The sequence below is a fragment of the Ambystoma mexicanum genome, chromosome 8, assembly GCF_040938575.1.
Source record: "Ambystoma mexicanum isolate Mex_15411 chromosome 8, UKY_AmexF1_1, whole genome shotgun sequence".
Classification (NCBI taxonomy): Eukaryota; Metazoa; Chordata; class Amphibia; order Caudata; family Ambystomatidae; genus Ambystoma; species Ambystoma mexicanum.
In genome coordinates this window covers 1,455,018,087-1,455,031,292 of record NC_090929.1, presented here as the reverse complement: position 1 = coordinate 1,455,031,292, position 13,206 = coordinate 1,455,018,087, and the positions used below count along the sequence as shown (strand labels likewise).

Below are 13,206 nucleotides of genomic sequence, written 5' to 3'. Positions count from 1 at the left end.
AGGACAGTTCTAACCCACACAACCTCTAGCAGTGTAGAATACATGTGCAGGCCACATAATCAATATAGTACTTCGAGGGAGAGAAGGGGTTTACACGTCTAAATCATTCCCGAAAGAGCTACCAAAATTCAGAACAGAGTTAGATATACACAACCAGACATATAAGCTCTCCTTCCACCTATAGAACTGAATAGATGCAATTTAAACACAGTTTGGCAGCATCCGAATATCGTTCTATGGCAGGAGTGCAGTTAAGTGATTTAATACATTTAATTGAGCAGTAAATCAGGGGTAATGGCTAAAATTCCAGTCTTGGTTAGAAAACTCCAGTGTGCTAAGGGGGCAGGGGGCCACAAAACATCCCAAAGTTCGGGTAAGTAACGTGTTTGCCACTTTGGGAGTTTTAGAGTTGTAGCAGGTCCCCCAAAGGGTCCAATCAGAATGGCCAATCCTGGTCCTAAAATACCAGCCCATCTGAAGCAACATCCAACAAGTCACGCAACAATCTGAGGAATGAGCAGTTTCTCCCCAACATATGGCACACATTACTCACTGTAAACGTATTTCTGATTCTTTTATCTGCTTAGATTCACATGCTATGCACTATGCACAGGCCAACATCTAGTGGTAGTCGCAGAGTATTACATGATTTGTTTTCGAAACTCAAAAAGGGACGTCGACTGGGCGTGTCAGTAATACTAAAAAAACTGTCTAAACCCGCTGTCACCCGACACGGACAGCGACAGGGTCGCGCACAAAAGGTTCGTTTATTTGTATAGCACATATACACAATGTGTTTCAAAGCGCTTCAAGGAGGGAGGGACAAGGGGAAATACAGTTACATTCTTACAAGTCCTTGAAACAAATCAGAATGTGAAAAATAACTATAGCAGATAGTACAAGTGCATGGAACAATAAGGGGGAGGAGGAGAGGGGAAAAAGGAGACAATACTAGCAGTAACATTACCATGCCTGACGACAATTGTTGCAGTGCAAGTGTGACAAGAGGAGGGTAGGTGAGGGGGAGGGAGAGCAGGGAAGAGGAGAGGACCACAACAAGTGACTATCTTAATGGTCAAATGACTGATCAAGGTAGTGCTGGGAGGGAGGAGAAAACAAGGAGGAAAAGGGGGGGGGGGGGGGGGGCAGAAGCTATTATCAAACGGTCAAGGGACAATGATAAGAGTAAGTGCTAAGGTAGTTGAGAGGTGAAAAGGAGGAAGGGGAAGGCAAGAGGGCTGAAAGAGATGTGGGCCAGTGGGGGCACACAGATGGACAGAGGGGGCAGTAGGGCACACAGATGGACATGGGGGCACACAGATGGACACAGGGGGGCACACAGAAGGACACAATAGCCTCAGTATGGGCTTCTGCCTGGCCCAACTTGCAATGAACTGGTTCTCAGTCTCACAGTTCCTTTAGAACACCATGGTATAGTCTTTACAATCTTCACACAGAGCGTCTTAGTAAAAATTATAATTCTTTTATATGGGTTTCACACTTCCACTTCATACAAAAAAAATACAAAAATAAAACCTGCTTTCTTTTCTCCCATTTTATTTCAAATGTCCAAATCCCTCTAAGATTACTCGACAAGACACTTTGCTGTTTCCCACCTTTGTGGCACTGGGACTTCCCCGAACGTGTGGTGGTCCGATAGGTGTCTTGTTTCACAATTCTAGCATTTAACTTAGGGGCTCTGCTTGTTCCGGTATTGCAGGTTCAGGTGGCCTTATGCACTTGGCTAGCCTTGCTGCAAAGCATTCGCCTTCCTTTCACTCTGTTCCCCAGTAGCCTTGTCGGCACCCGCAGGATTGCAACCTTTTGTGCTCTTAAAATGCATCAGTACCCAAAAGATGATATACTGGTAACATTGGGCTACTAATGCAGTAAAACCAGCTGCACCTCTGGTGAAGCCAAAACAAAACTACAGCTGCCACCTGTCTACTCCACAACACAAGTGGGGGGGGTGAAAGAATTGCCCTGTGGCCAAAATTGGAGTAGGGGGTGGACATAAAATGCACCCCATACCCAGAGCCACTTGGAAAACCATAGCACATCGAAAATGGAATTCTGTCCCAACAGATTAAACAGGGACCATTTTGAGAGGCAGTGGGAAAAACACTCTAATTGGATCCTCTGTTCAACAAGGCACAAATAAAGCTTGGCCTACAAAAGGAGACCTCAGAGTAGTACAATGCGAGCCAAAAGCAGGGAAAATTGCTGAATTTCTCAGAATCCGATGTTTCACACTATATAGGCCCAAGTAGAACGAGATGTAAAATCCATGTGGGACTGAATGAGAGCAGAGACCACCAAATTGTGTGGCGACAGTAGAAGGAAAACATTTGGAGCAAGAGGGGATATATTTTAGGTGTAACGCAAATGTAAGCTCCTGAGGGCTTCCCAAGCAAGGAGAGTCTCCACAGTTCACAACCTAGGTATTGTCCCAGTGAAGTTAGATCACATTATCACCCATCTATTAGGAAAGAGCGGACATACAGGCTTGGAAATTAGCAGTACGTTCCAGCTCATCCAAGTAGGTAAAGAAAGTAAAGCCAAATAAAGAAACTAGGGTGGCAGATAAAAAATTGGGAAGGGCTGCGCCCCAAACAGTCGAACAAATGAGAAAAAGTGAACGATACTGTAACAAGCATTCATATATAGTTTGCATTTTAAGTCTGAAAGTTAATCAATATGAATATGAGAACCAAAAAATGTACAAAACAAACTTACTGCTGTACTGGTTGGGCACTCCAAACTCTTGAAGCCAGTCAGTCAGTGCCAACTTCAGGGCCATTTGAGGGCTATACAGAACATCAGTTTCAATATCTTCATCACTGCCTTCGTTTTCTAGTTTAATTTGAATAGATACAGTAGTGTCTTCTGTGTCAGCTTAAAAACAAAAAGGGCATTGAAATAATTAACAGACCAATGCAGAGTGAAAGCAAATAAATGGTTGTGAAGCCAGCAAAAGGTTCTGGTTTATCAATTTCATGGTGAGGAGGATACAAAGACCTTGGATCATCCAATGGAAATGGAGAGATGCAATTCGGAACTTGTGAATCAAATTACTACACAGGTATAACAACTTCAGACAGATGACGATGTATGATTTTGCACTGTTACGGGTTGCAAGGTGTGAGTACGTGTATTATCCCCTTTCCTCCCCACCGCGAACAGTATCTGGGAGAAAAATAAAAAGGTCCTGCTGTTTTGGTCCACCGTTCCCAGAAAGCAAGCAACTTTAGAAAGTAAGGACAATAGCAGCATGGCCTTCAGGGTCAAAACAACATTCAATGCAGCATGGGGTACATGTTCAGGAAAGATGCACACAACCATGTATTTCGTAAATCCATAGAAAAATGGACAGTTAACACAAACACAGCAACAGAAACTAGCCGGAACATTAAAATAGGTTTTAAACTTATATAAACATTGTTTGTTTTTGCTAGTTTAGGCTTCTGCAAATTAAATTAGTCTACGTAGAATAATCATACCTAAACCACCATTTCATTAGAATGTACACTGAAACAATTCAGAAGCAGAGGAAACATTTTTCAGATTCACTTAGAAATAAGCTTAATATCTACAAAACAGAAGCCATGCCTCAGTTTTCTGCTTGTCACGTTGGTGAAGATGGTACGACCCAAAGTGCTTTTCTGCACTTTGGGAATTTCCATGGTCAAAGTTATCCAACTTTTCCCTGATCAGCCATAATCAGAGGCCTCGGCAGTATGCCCTTGAGGAAGCCTAAGTTGCAGAGAGCTGGCAACAGTTTCCCAAGTAGTAGATGTGTGGGCTCTACTGGTAAACCAAATTTAATTCTAGTGGGATGTAACCTGCTATGCCCTGACGGTGTCCAATATACACACAACATAAAAGTAGAGACCTACAGTCATCATGTTAACAGGAGAGTGGATACAGATTTTGAGCTGTATGAACCTAGCTACTTCCTATTTTGGCATGTGAGGTCAGCAGTTGCTAAAAGCAGATAGGCCATATTTGCGATTATCAGGAATGAAGCCCCAATGCACACCTGACAGAAAGCCTAGAATACAATCAGGTAAAGTTGAATATGAGGGTCCCTCTGAGATTGGGCAGATACATCAGTGTTCCCATCATGCAACCTCCTTCCCGATACTGCACACAGGGTGTACTACCACTCCACGTATAAACCACTAAGTGGAACCAAAAAGTGATGGCTTTACTTTCACAACAGAATCCATATTTATGAAAATGATCTGCACATTATCTTTAGTGTTAAAAATAAAAATTGTTCCACAACACCTCGTTCAAGGAACAGGAGGGTGATTTTCCAAATGACTGGGTATTCCGATATATTACTCAGGGTATCTTCAAACAGACAGTTTTCCCCCAAACAAACCTCTTTTTGGAGAGATGTAAATCACAGACTTAACGGTCACACTACTCCGTACACTTTAATGGTGCTAAATGGCATAGACTGGGAGCAGACAAGCATGTAGCTTTAACAGTCAGTTGTGGCATGGGGGGTGGGAGAGAGCCTCCTGCGGCTCTTTGCTAGCCAATATCTTCTGATCTGGCTTTCAAACTATGCATGGGGAACAGGGGGTGAGTACTTAAAGAGGGAATATATTTTAGAAGGAACCTTAGAGAAGGTGAAAGCACACATACCAGCAACGTGCCAATACATGAGCCAGCAGGATGCAGAGCCTTTAAAATTATATACTTGCTTGGTGTGTGCAGAGACCAGAAAATGTGCATTCAGTTCGTGCAATTGGCCATGTTCTAGAACAGCTGATCTGCACTTCCATTGCTTGGCTACGTTTTTGCTCTCCCTAGGCTTTAAAGCGTGGTTTCCTGTCTAGTTCTTGCTTTCACAAAGCAAAAACCACTGCTTACTTCTGCATCAGACTTCCTCTCTGGTTCTGGAGTCAAAGAATGTACACTGACACTGCACTCGCTTCCTTAAGTCCGACAGCAGTATAACCGTCCCCATTACAAATCAGGTGCCAATGAATGTACTTGACTGTTCCAAACAAAGCAGCACTCATTAACATGTATTGGCAAGTGATGTGACAATATGCCCTAGCATCTAGTCATTTGATCTCTCTTTCTAATATTCCTCAGTGATGGTACTCTCCCATTTACTCACTCGGCCACCTGGAGGTGTCAAGTTTATGGTGCTTTTTTTGCATAAAACATCAGCTGCCCTGCTGCAATCTCGTCCAGCCACCAACAGTCCTCTACCTCGACCGATACAGCTGCCCCTTCTTCCCCAATGTTAATAAGTATCTTTAAAAAAAATGTAATCGCTAAATGTTCAGTTGTGTAAGCTTGATTTACATTATACTAATAGAAGGTTCTTTTAACATACAAGTTATACCTTTGAATACTTTAGTGTACTTCAAAATTATTCTGATAGAACGAAAATCGCCTGAAATGGAGGATCTAAAAGTAGACTCGTATGTTATGAATACATTTAGATATTACAGGACATTTTAATGTATTCGATATTTATATTATGTTATTGAGTAACTTAACTTGCAGTTACCCTATTTAATACAATTATGCAGGCATATTTAAAATTGTTTGGCAATCTTTCTTTCATTGTAATTTGCTCCACATTACATTCAAACCATAAATAATGTTTCAGTGCATTTGTCATAATGGCTGTTTGCAGTGTTTCCATGATAAATAATACTTTCAGTTTTAGGAGTTCCACATAAGTTGACAATGGACCTCATTACAAGTACACCGGTCCGGAGTTAACGCCAGCGGTAAAACCATACCGGCAGCGTTTCCACGTCCGCCCAATCATGACCCGCGGCCCCGGAAACAGCACCTCCTCAATCCGCCACCACGGAGTTAAGGGTCCCGTAAAGTCCACCTGCACGGAAACCCCTCCGTTACCGGCAACACGAAACACCGCGAGCATCACAACTAGCGCGGACATAGAAACACCGCCAGAAAAATGGCGTTAAAACCGTGATCACGGTGGCGGTACCGCTGCCACCGCGAGCATGACATTAAACAGTGCCTGCTGAACAGAATCAGGGCACAGGTGCACTAAATCAGCCCAGCTAGACCCAGCAGCACACTGGGAGCCAACAACAAGGCCACACCCAGCCCAACACAACACAGAACCATGCAGGCAGCAGCTCTAGTAGCACTTGGACTGGGCCTACTCAACCAACAGGCAGCACTGCACATGGCAGTAATGGTGCAGAGGAGGAGGCGGGGCAGGCGCCAACCAGCCAACCCTGCACCTATGGCAAACCCCATTGTGAAGCTGCCACTACCCCGCAGGCAGCCTGCAATACCACGCATCAGGGCCTCACCCTGGAACCTTACCCCAGCACAGATCCACACACTGTACAGGCTGGACCGCCCAACAATCCTGTACATCACTGCCATGATTGAGGACATCAGCAGCCACATAGACACCCCCACTGCCACCCCCCCCCTCCTGAAGGTTGTGTCTGTGCTGCATTTCTGCATTTCCTTGGCACTGGCACCTATCAACACGGTCGGTGAGCTGCACAGCATATCACAACCCTGTTTCTCGAAAATCCTGGTACAGGTACTGGATGCCCTTTTGCGCCATGTGTCGGAACACATAGCCCTACCCCGTACCCTCCCCGAGGTCATTGCCACAAAGTTGGCCTTCCATGCCATAGCAGGCATGCAAAATTGCATAGGTGCACTTGACTGCACCCACATTGAGCTGACAGTACCACGTGCAATTGAGATGGTGTTCCGCAACAGGAAACAGTATCACTCACTGAATGTACAGATGGTATGTGATGCCACGCTACTGATTACACATTGCTGCGCACGTTTCCCAGGCTCAACCCATGACTCAATGGTACTGCGGAATTCCACGTTGCCACGGTACATGGAACGCTATGCCGGACAAAGCACATGGCTATTGGGTGAGTACAGCTGACAATGCTCTGACCCTGTTGAAGCGTTATGTATGTGTCCAGGCCAATGAGCAATGTGAGTGTGCCGCTGGAGCGCACATGCATCACCCCCCCCTCCCATCTACCAAATAGACAGCGGATACCAAACATCACAAAGGAAGACATGACAGGTCACCACAGTGTTCCTGTACACACCCTGCCACAGCCCATCCTGTCACTGTCCCATACACCTTGTGCCACTGCAGACACCCATCCACAAATGGAACACTGCCCTCCCAATGCACGAGATGCCTGTAAATGAGACGTCGTGCATGGACTACTTCAGTACAATGGAGTCACTCTGCCATGTGTGCACATCACTACACTATGACATACTCCCAATCCAATGACATCCGCAGGGCACAGTACACATGCACATAAATGTGTACGCCAATATCCAGTTGGGGACATCCACTGTGATGCCCAATGAACACTTCAAACCACTGCATGGCACATATGCAAGAATGAACAATGATACAAGGTAGCACAGCATCAGATTAAGACATGATACCACAAACACTGACATGTCCCCCATCTTCATCCCATGTAGGTGATGCTGGATATGCACTCACGCCATGGATGATGACACCTGTACGGAGACCAAGGAACAGGCATGAAGAGGCATACAATAGGTCACATGTCCGCACACGTGGAATGATTGAGAGGACATTTGGACTGCTGAAGGCCCGTTTCCGCTGTCTGAGCAGATCTGGGGGATCACTGCTGTACAGCCCAGTGAAGACGGGTAAAATCACGCTCGTATGTGCCATGCTGTAAAATCTGTGCCTGCGCAGGAACATCCCAATGCTCCCAGACGCAGATGAAGAAGATGGGGATGGAGATGGAGATGGGGATGGCACCACCTCCCCCTGGGGGTGCACTTGATGGCCAAAGAGCACGGGATGAGCTGATTCGCATTTACTTTTGAGACACAGCACATTCACAGCAATCCATAGAGTGATGACAATAAATAATTTGTTGTACTGCAAATGAAATGATAGATGTCCACACATGTATGTTTTGCTTTCAAATGATGATATATTGATGAATTCACAACAGGGAAGGAGGTGAAATTGTTAGGGAAGCTGAACACCCGAGCCCACCCACCACCCAAACGTACCCACCCCCACCCAGGCCCCAATGTTCAAACACCCAAAACAACCTCCCCCACCACCCAAACGTACCCACCCCTCACACCCTTCAAGTCCATGTGTGTCCTGCAGTGCCTCACACACATATCATCACTTCCGTGTGCGCTTCTGTGCCTGTGCATCCTTGCCCGAGAGCCCCGTTAGCCGACTTGAGCGCCTCCTTGGACTGGCAGTAGTGGAGCTTGATGGGGTGGTGGTATTTGATGGCACAGAATCCGGTATGGATGGCATCCGTGCAAGATTTGCCTGTTGCCCAATCAACATGGCCTCAATGAGCCTGGAGGTGTTGTTACCCTACCGCACATGGCGTGCCAGGGTGACTATTGTGCTTGCAAAGCGTCCAATAGACCTTGAGAGGCAACGCACTGACGTGCTATAGCACTCCCTCTGCAGCCTAGATTCTTCAAGCTGCCTCTCCACCAGCTGGGTGAGGGTTGCCTGCTGCTCCTCCATCCGCTGCATGCGGGAATTCAGCTCTGCCATGGATGGGGTGGGTGACTTCATGGGACTTCTGAGTGAAGTGGGGCTTAACTCCAGCTGATGGAAGGAACCCAGGTCATCAAATGTGGGCGTCTCCCCCTGTGGCCCAGTATCAGAGTGCTCTACCGGGGCACTGTTGTCACTACAGGCCGCCTCCTCTGCAGTGCAGCTGCCTTCTGTGTTGGTTTGGGTGGGCATGGTGGGTTCTCGTGGCACCTGTCTTGCCACAGGCAGCGTGGAGACGGTGGGGATGTCGGTGGTGGTGGCCGGCACATCTATTGCAGTTGGTAGTGGGGGCTGAGATGCCGAACTGCTGGCAGCATCCTCTTGTGTGGGGGCGGTGGCTTAGGCACGTGCCGGTGCTGATTGCCTGGCCTGTTGTGCAGTGTCACTGGATACGGCTGTGGGGACACAGAGGACATGCAATTCGTTTTGTGGGGGTGGCTGATGGGTGCATCACATGCATCATGCAGGTTGGTCATTGTATAGTGTTCGTTACATGAATCTGATTGTTGGGGGTATGCATTGTTGTGATATTGGGTGCCATACGGATCTTGATGGGTCCTTTGGGCCAGTCAGGCACTGCCTGGGGGGGGGGCGGGGGGGGGGGTTAACAACGGGTCCTTCGGGCCAGTCATGCACTGCCGGGGGGGGGGGGTGGGGGGGGGGTTTATTAACTGGTCCTTTTGGGCAGTCATGCACTGCCGGGAGGGGGGGGGTATTAACGGGTCCTTTGGGCCAGTCATGCACTGCCTGGGGAGGGGGGGGTGGTATAATGGGTCCATTGGGCCAGTCATGCACTGCCTGGGGGTGGGGAGGGGGGGTTATTAACGGATCCTTTGGGCCAGTCATGCACTGCCTAGGGGGGGAGGGGGGTTATTAACGGGTCCTTTGGGCCAGTCATGCACTACCGGGGGGGGGGGGTTATTAAAGGGTCCTTTGGGCCAGTCATGCACTGCCTGGGGGGGTGGGTGGGGGGTTTAATGGGTCCTTTGGCACTGTAATGCCATCAACATATTCTCATATGGCATTCATGTTTGACCACTTACCAGCATCTGCAGGTGGGCTCACTCCTGCCTCAGCCTCCCCGATCCCATGAATGCCCTCAAGGTGGAGGACACTGCTGCAACGCTCCTCCCATGCTTGCAGCCTCAGTGGGGAAGGGGGTCCTCCACCTGTCCCACTGCTGCGTTGGCGGTGTGTGGAGATGAGGTTACGAACCCTCAGCCTGAGGTCGTCCCACCGCTTGTGGCAGTCCTTGATGCTCCTCACTGTCTCGCCCACAGCAGTGCACTTGCGTGCTGCTTCTGCCCACACTTCCTTCCTCTGCTGCTGTGTGGCACGCCGTTGATCGGGACTGAACAGCATCTCTGCATGCTCCACTATGTGCTCCACGAGCACAGTTAGCTCCGCCTCACTGAAGCGCTGTTTGTGCTGCGTCTGCGCTGGAATCCTGGCAGACATGCTGGTGGTCCCTTTTGCCTTCTCACAGTATGGATTGTGCTTGTGCTGACTCTGGATGGCAATGGATTGTGCTTTATATGATGGCCGCCTCTCCGTTTCCGGTTTTTGGCGATCATGGTATTTCCGGTTCCGTGGCGACGGAGGCGGACACGGGTTTTGCGCTACTTGTGGCAGCGCTATGTCCATTTCTGTGGCTTTTTCCGTGACGGCGTAACAACGTTTCCGCGTCCGTGTGGTGTGCGCGACCGTCAGCACGTAATCGGACTGTCTTTCCGCAACCTTGCGGACATGGAAACTTTATTACCGCCGTCATGGAATCACCGCGATCCGAAGCTGCCAGGTTGTAATGAGGCCCAATGTGTATAGTGTGTAATTAAAGTATTTAATCTTACACCATGAGCTATATATCGTTGCACTAGAAGAGCAAGGTAGTTTGAACAGTGTGTAAATGTAGTACTTTAACTGGTTGTTCACATCATGCACAAGTGTCAATTGTAGGACTGCAAACATATCTTTAAATGGAATCTTGTTAACATTCAGAAAGTGAGACAGTAGAAGCTACATTTATTCCAGCCATAAACACATTTCGAAATATTACCAACAGTAATTCATAAGGAGCTTGATGCTGGTAAAACAGGCTGTGCTAGTATTCTTTCCATTCCTGCAAGTATTAACGTCCAACTATATGCTTTCTCCTGAATTTCTTGTAATGTTACTTATTAACAATGTTGCTGTTAAAATGAAAATGGTTACTTATAATCTTTGTTTTACTACAGGTTCTACTTTTAACAGCATATGGAAAGTTACATTAGCATAACAATTTACTCCAGTCTCATTAATAAAACCACAAGGGATAGTTTTAGAAGTGTTCGCCTTACTACTAGTATTTGCTTTCAAAACTGCATTATTGTTTTTATTTCTAACTTTTTAATTGGTTGCACTTTTAAAAGTTTGCTTTTACCTTATATAATTTGATAGGTGATTAACAGTCTGTTGTATTCTTGTATACACAGAATGTGAGCTGTGATTTGTGGTACATCCATATTTATTAGAAAAACAACGTGTTCACACTCTTGACACATAACTCAGTCCATTTGAATAAACTTCGATCCTAGATCTACTAATGCTGTATTTAAACTTAAAGCCTGACATTCATGTATTGTTACTGCATATCTGTTATTGGAAATGGTTTACAGATTAAAAAGTTGAACGTGCACAATAACTATTTCTTGCACTTTAAGGTCATCACATTTTAATGCAATATTTAAAAAAAATGGGTTACTGGCATGATTTTTAAGATCCACTCTATAGCCGATAGGTCCATTAACCAAGCCTTCTACACTAACATTTTTTTTTTTAAAAAACTAGCATTTAAAAAAACATTTAATGAACTTTCAAAGTCAGCTGTTCTAGAAACAGTATGTGAAAGGATGCAAGAACATGCTAGTAAAAGATTACAAGAATGTAGTTAAATCTGACTGTTCTACTTTGTCAACTGCTTGAAGTGAAATGTTTTGTTTTTCTTTAGAAAGGTCACAATTCCATTAATCAAAATCTGCTTAAGTGGACATAAAACAGATTTTTGCCTCATACTAGCACACTACATAATACGTCTGCAGTTACTTCTACTGTACTCCTAGTCCAACGTCCCCCTTTCCTCTATACTTACAGGAGTTGCCGTGGAGCATGGATGGGATCAGAGTCCTAGCAAGCCTAAGGGTGTTTCCCCATTAAGAATTTAGAGTGTGGGGGCAGGCCACGTGCGTACAGCGTGACTACGCCCATAACCCCAACTCTCGCACTCCTTCGCCTCAGTCCCTTGATCTGCCAGGTGGTCTTTTTGGGGGAATGGAGTGTGGGTGTTTGGAGGAAAGGGGACACATTGGACTAGGAGTACAGTAGTCACTATGGCAACTAACCTTTCCTTACTCCAAAATTCTGAGCCCTTTCCGCCATACTCCTGGGATAGTATAAAGCACTCCTCACTCAGCGAGGATTGATTCAAATAGCTGCAAAAATATGGAAGGATGCTTGTCCAAATTGGGCATCAGCCCAGGAGCTGTATTCCAGCACACAATGTTTACAAAAACCTAATGTGTGCGCCCATGTAGCTGCTTTGTATACCAAGCTTTGTGGCATTTGAAGGTTACTGCTGTAATCATTGCTCTAGTTAAATTGGCATACAGAACCTGAGGCAGTTACCAGCCCGGGATTTCATAGGCTTGGGAAATGCAAGAAACAAAGATGTTTGCTTGCCAGGATGCACCCCACCAAAGTGACAAATCACCTGTCCGAAGATCTGTGAGGCCAAGTCCTCTTGAAAACCTCAAAGCCCAAAACCTCTAGAGGTTGCAAGATTCAATTAGCCCAAATGAGGCTCTGGAACAAACACTGGCAATGTGATTTATATGGCAGTTGGAGACTATCTTGGATAAGCATGAATGTGTCCGCTGTACCACGTTGTCTCGATGCAACAAAAGATACAGTTCTTCAATAGAGAACGATTGGAGCTTGCTGATGCAAAAGGCTGAATTGATTGCCACCAAAAATCCAGTCTTTCAGGTGACTAGACGTAAATCAATTGATGCCACTGGTTCGAATGGCTTGTGTGCTAGGGCCGTCAACAGGTGGACAAGTCCCCCATAGTGACGTTTGACTATTGGGTAAGCTAAAGAGACTAGTCTACTTTTATTTTAGCGGTATGCCCCAATTGCTGCGAGGTATGTTCAGTAGGAAGACAATTGGGTCCCTATTTGAACAAGGTTTGACAAGGAAAGGATGTAATCTATGAATGTATGCAGGGGATATTTCTCCTTATCCAACATCCAATGACAGAAACAAAGCCATTTACCTCAATATTGTGAGCAAGAGGGCTGTTTCCATGAAGCCCCCATCACACTGAGGTGGACATCTGATAACATAATAGTAACCTATGGCCACTTGGATTTATGTCATAACATTTGTATTGGCGCCCAATGCCATTGGTATGGCCTCGAAGCACTGCGAGGATGAAGAGAAGAACTTTAAAATGTGTGTGCGCACATTTTTAGCCAGTACAAAGGTTGGTAGGGAGTGGCTAGGTCCCTGATAGGAGCCCACATAAATTAGATGAGCGGATGGGTGCTGCAACAGACTGTCGAGAGTAGGAGAGTCAAGGAGTGAGG

The 13,206-nt window shown here is 46.2% G+C and overlaps 1 protein-coding gene across 1 annotated transcript in view; it reads right to left on the bottom strand.

Moving 5' to 3' along the window:
- Nucleotides 1–13,206, bottom strand: part of OGA (O-GlcNAcase) — an 867,474-nt gene that overhangs the window by 344,316 nt on the left and 509,952 nt on the right. Inside the window, exon 8 of the mRNA XM_069611624.1 lies at nucleotides 2,737–2,895. Coding sequence (XP_069467725.1) covers nucleotides 2,737–2,895 — 159 coding nt within the window. The remainder of the gene's footprint in view (nucleotides 1–2,736; nucleotides 2,896–13,206) is intronic.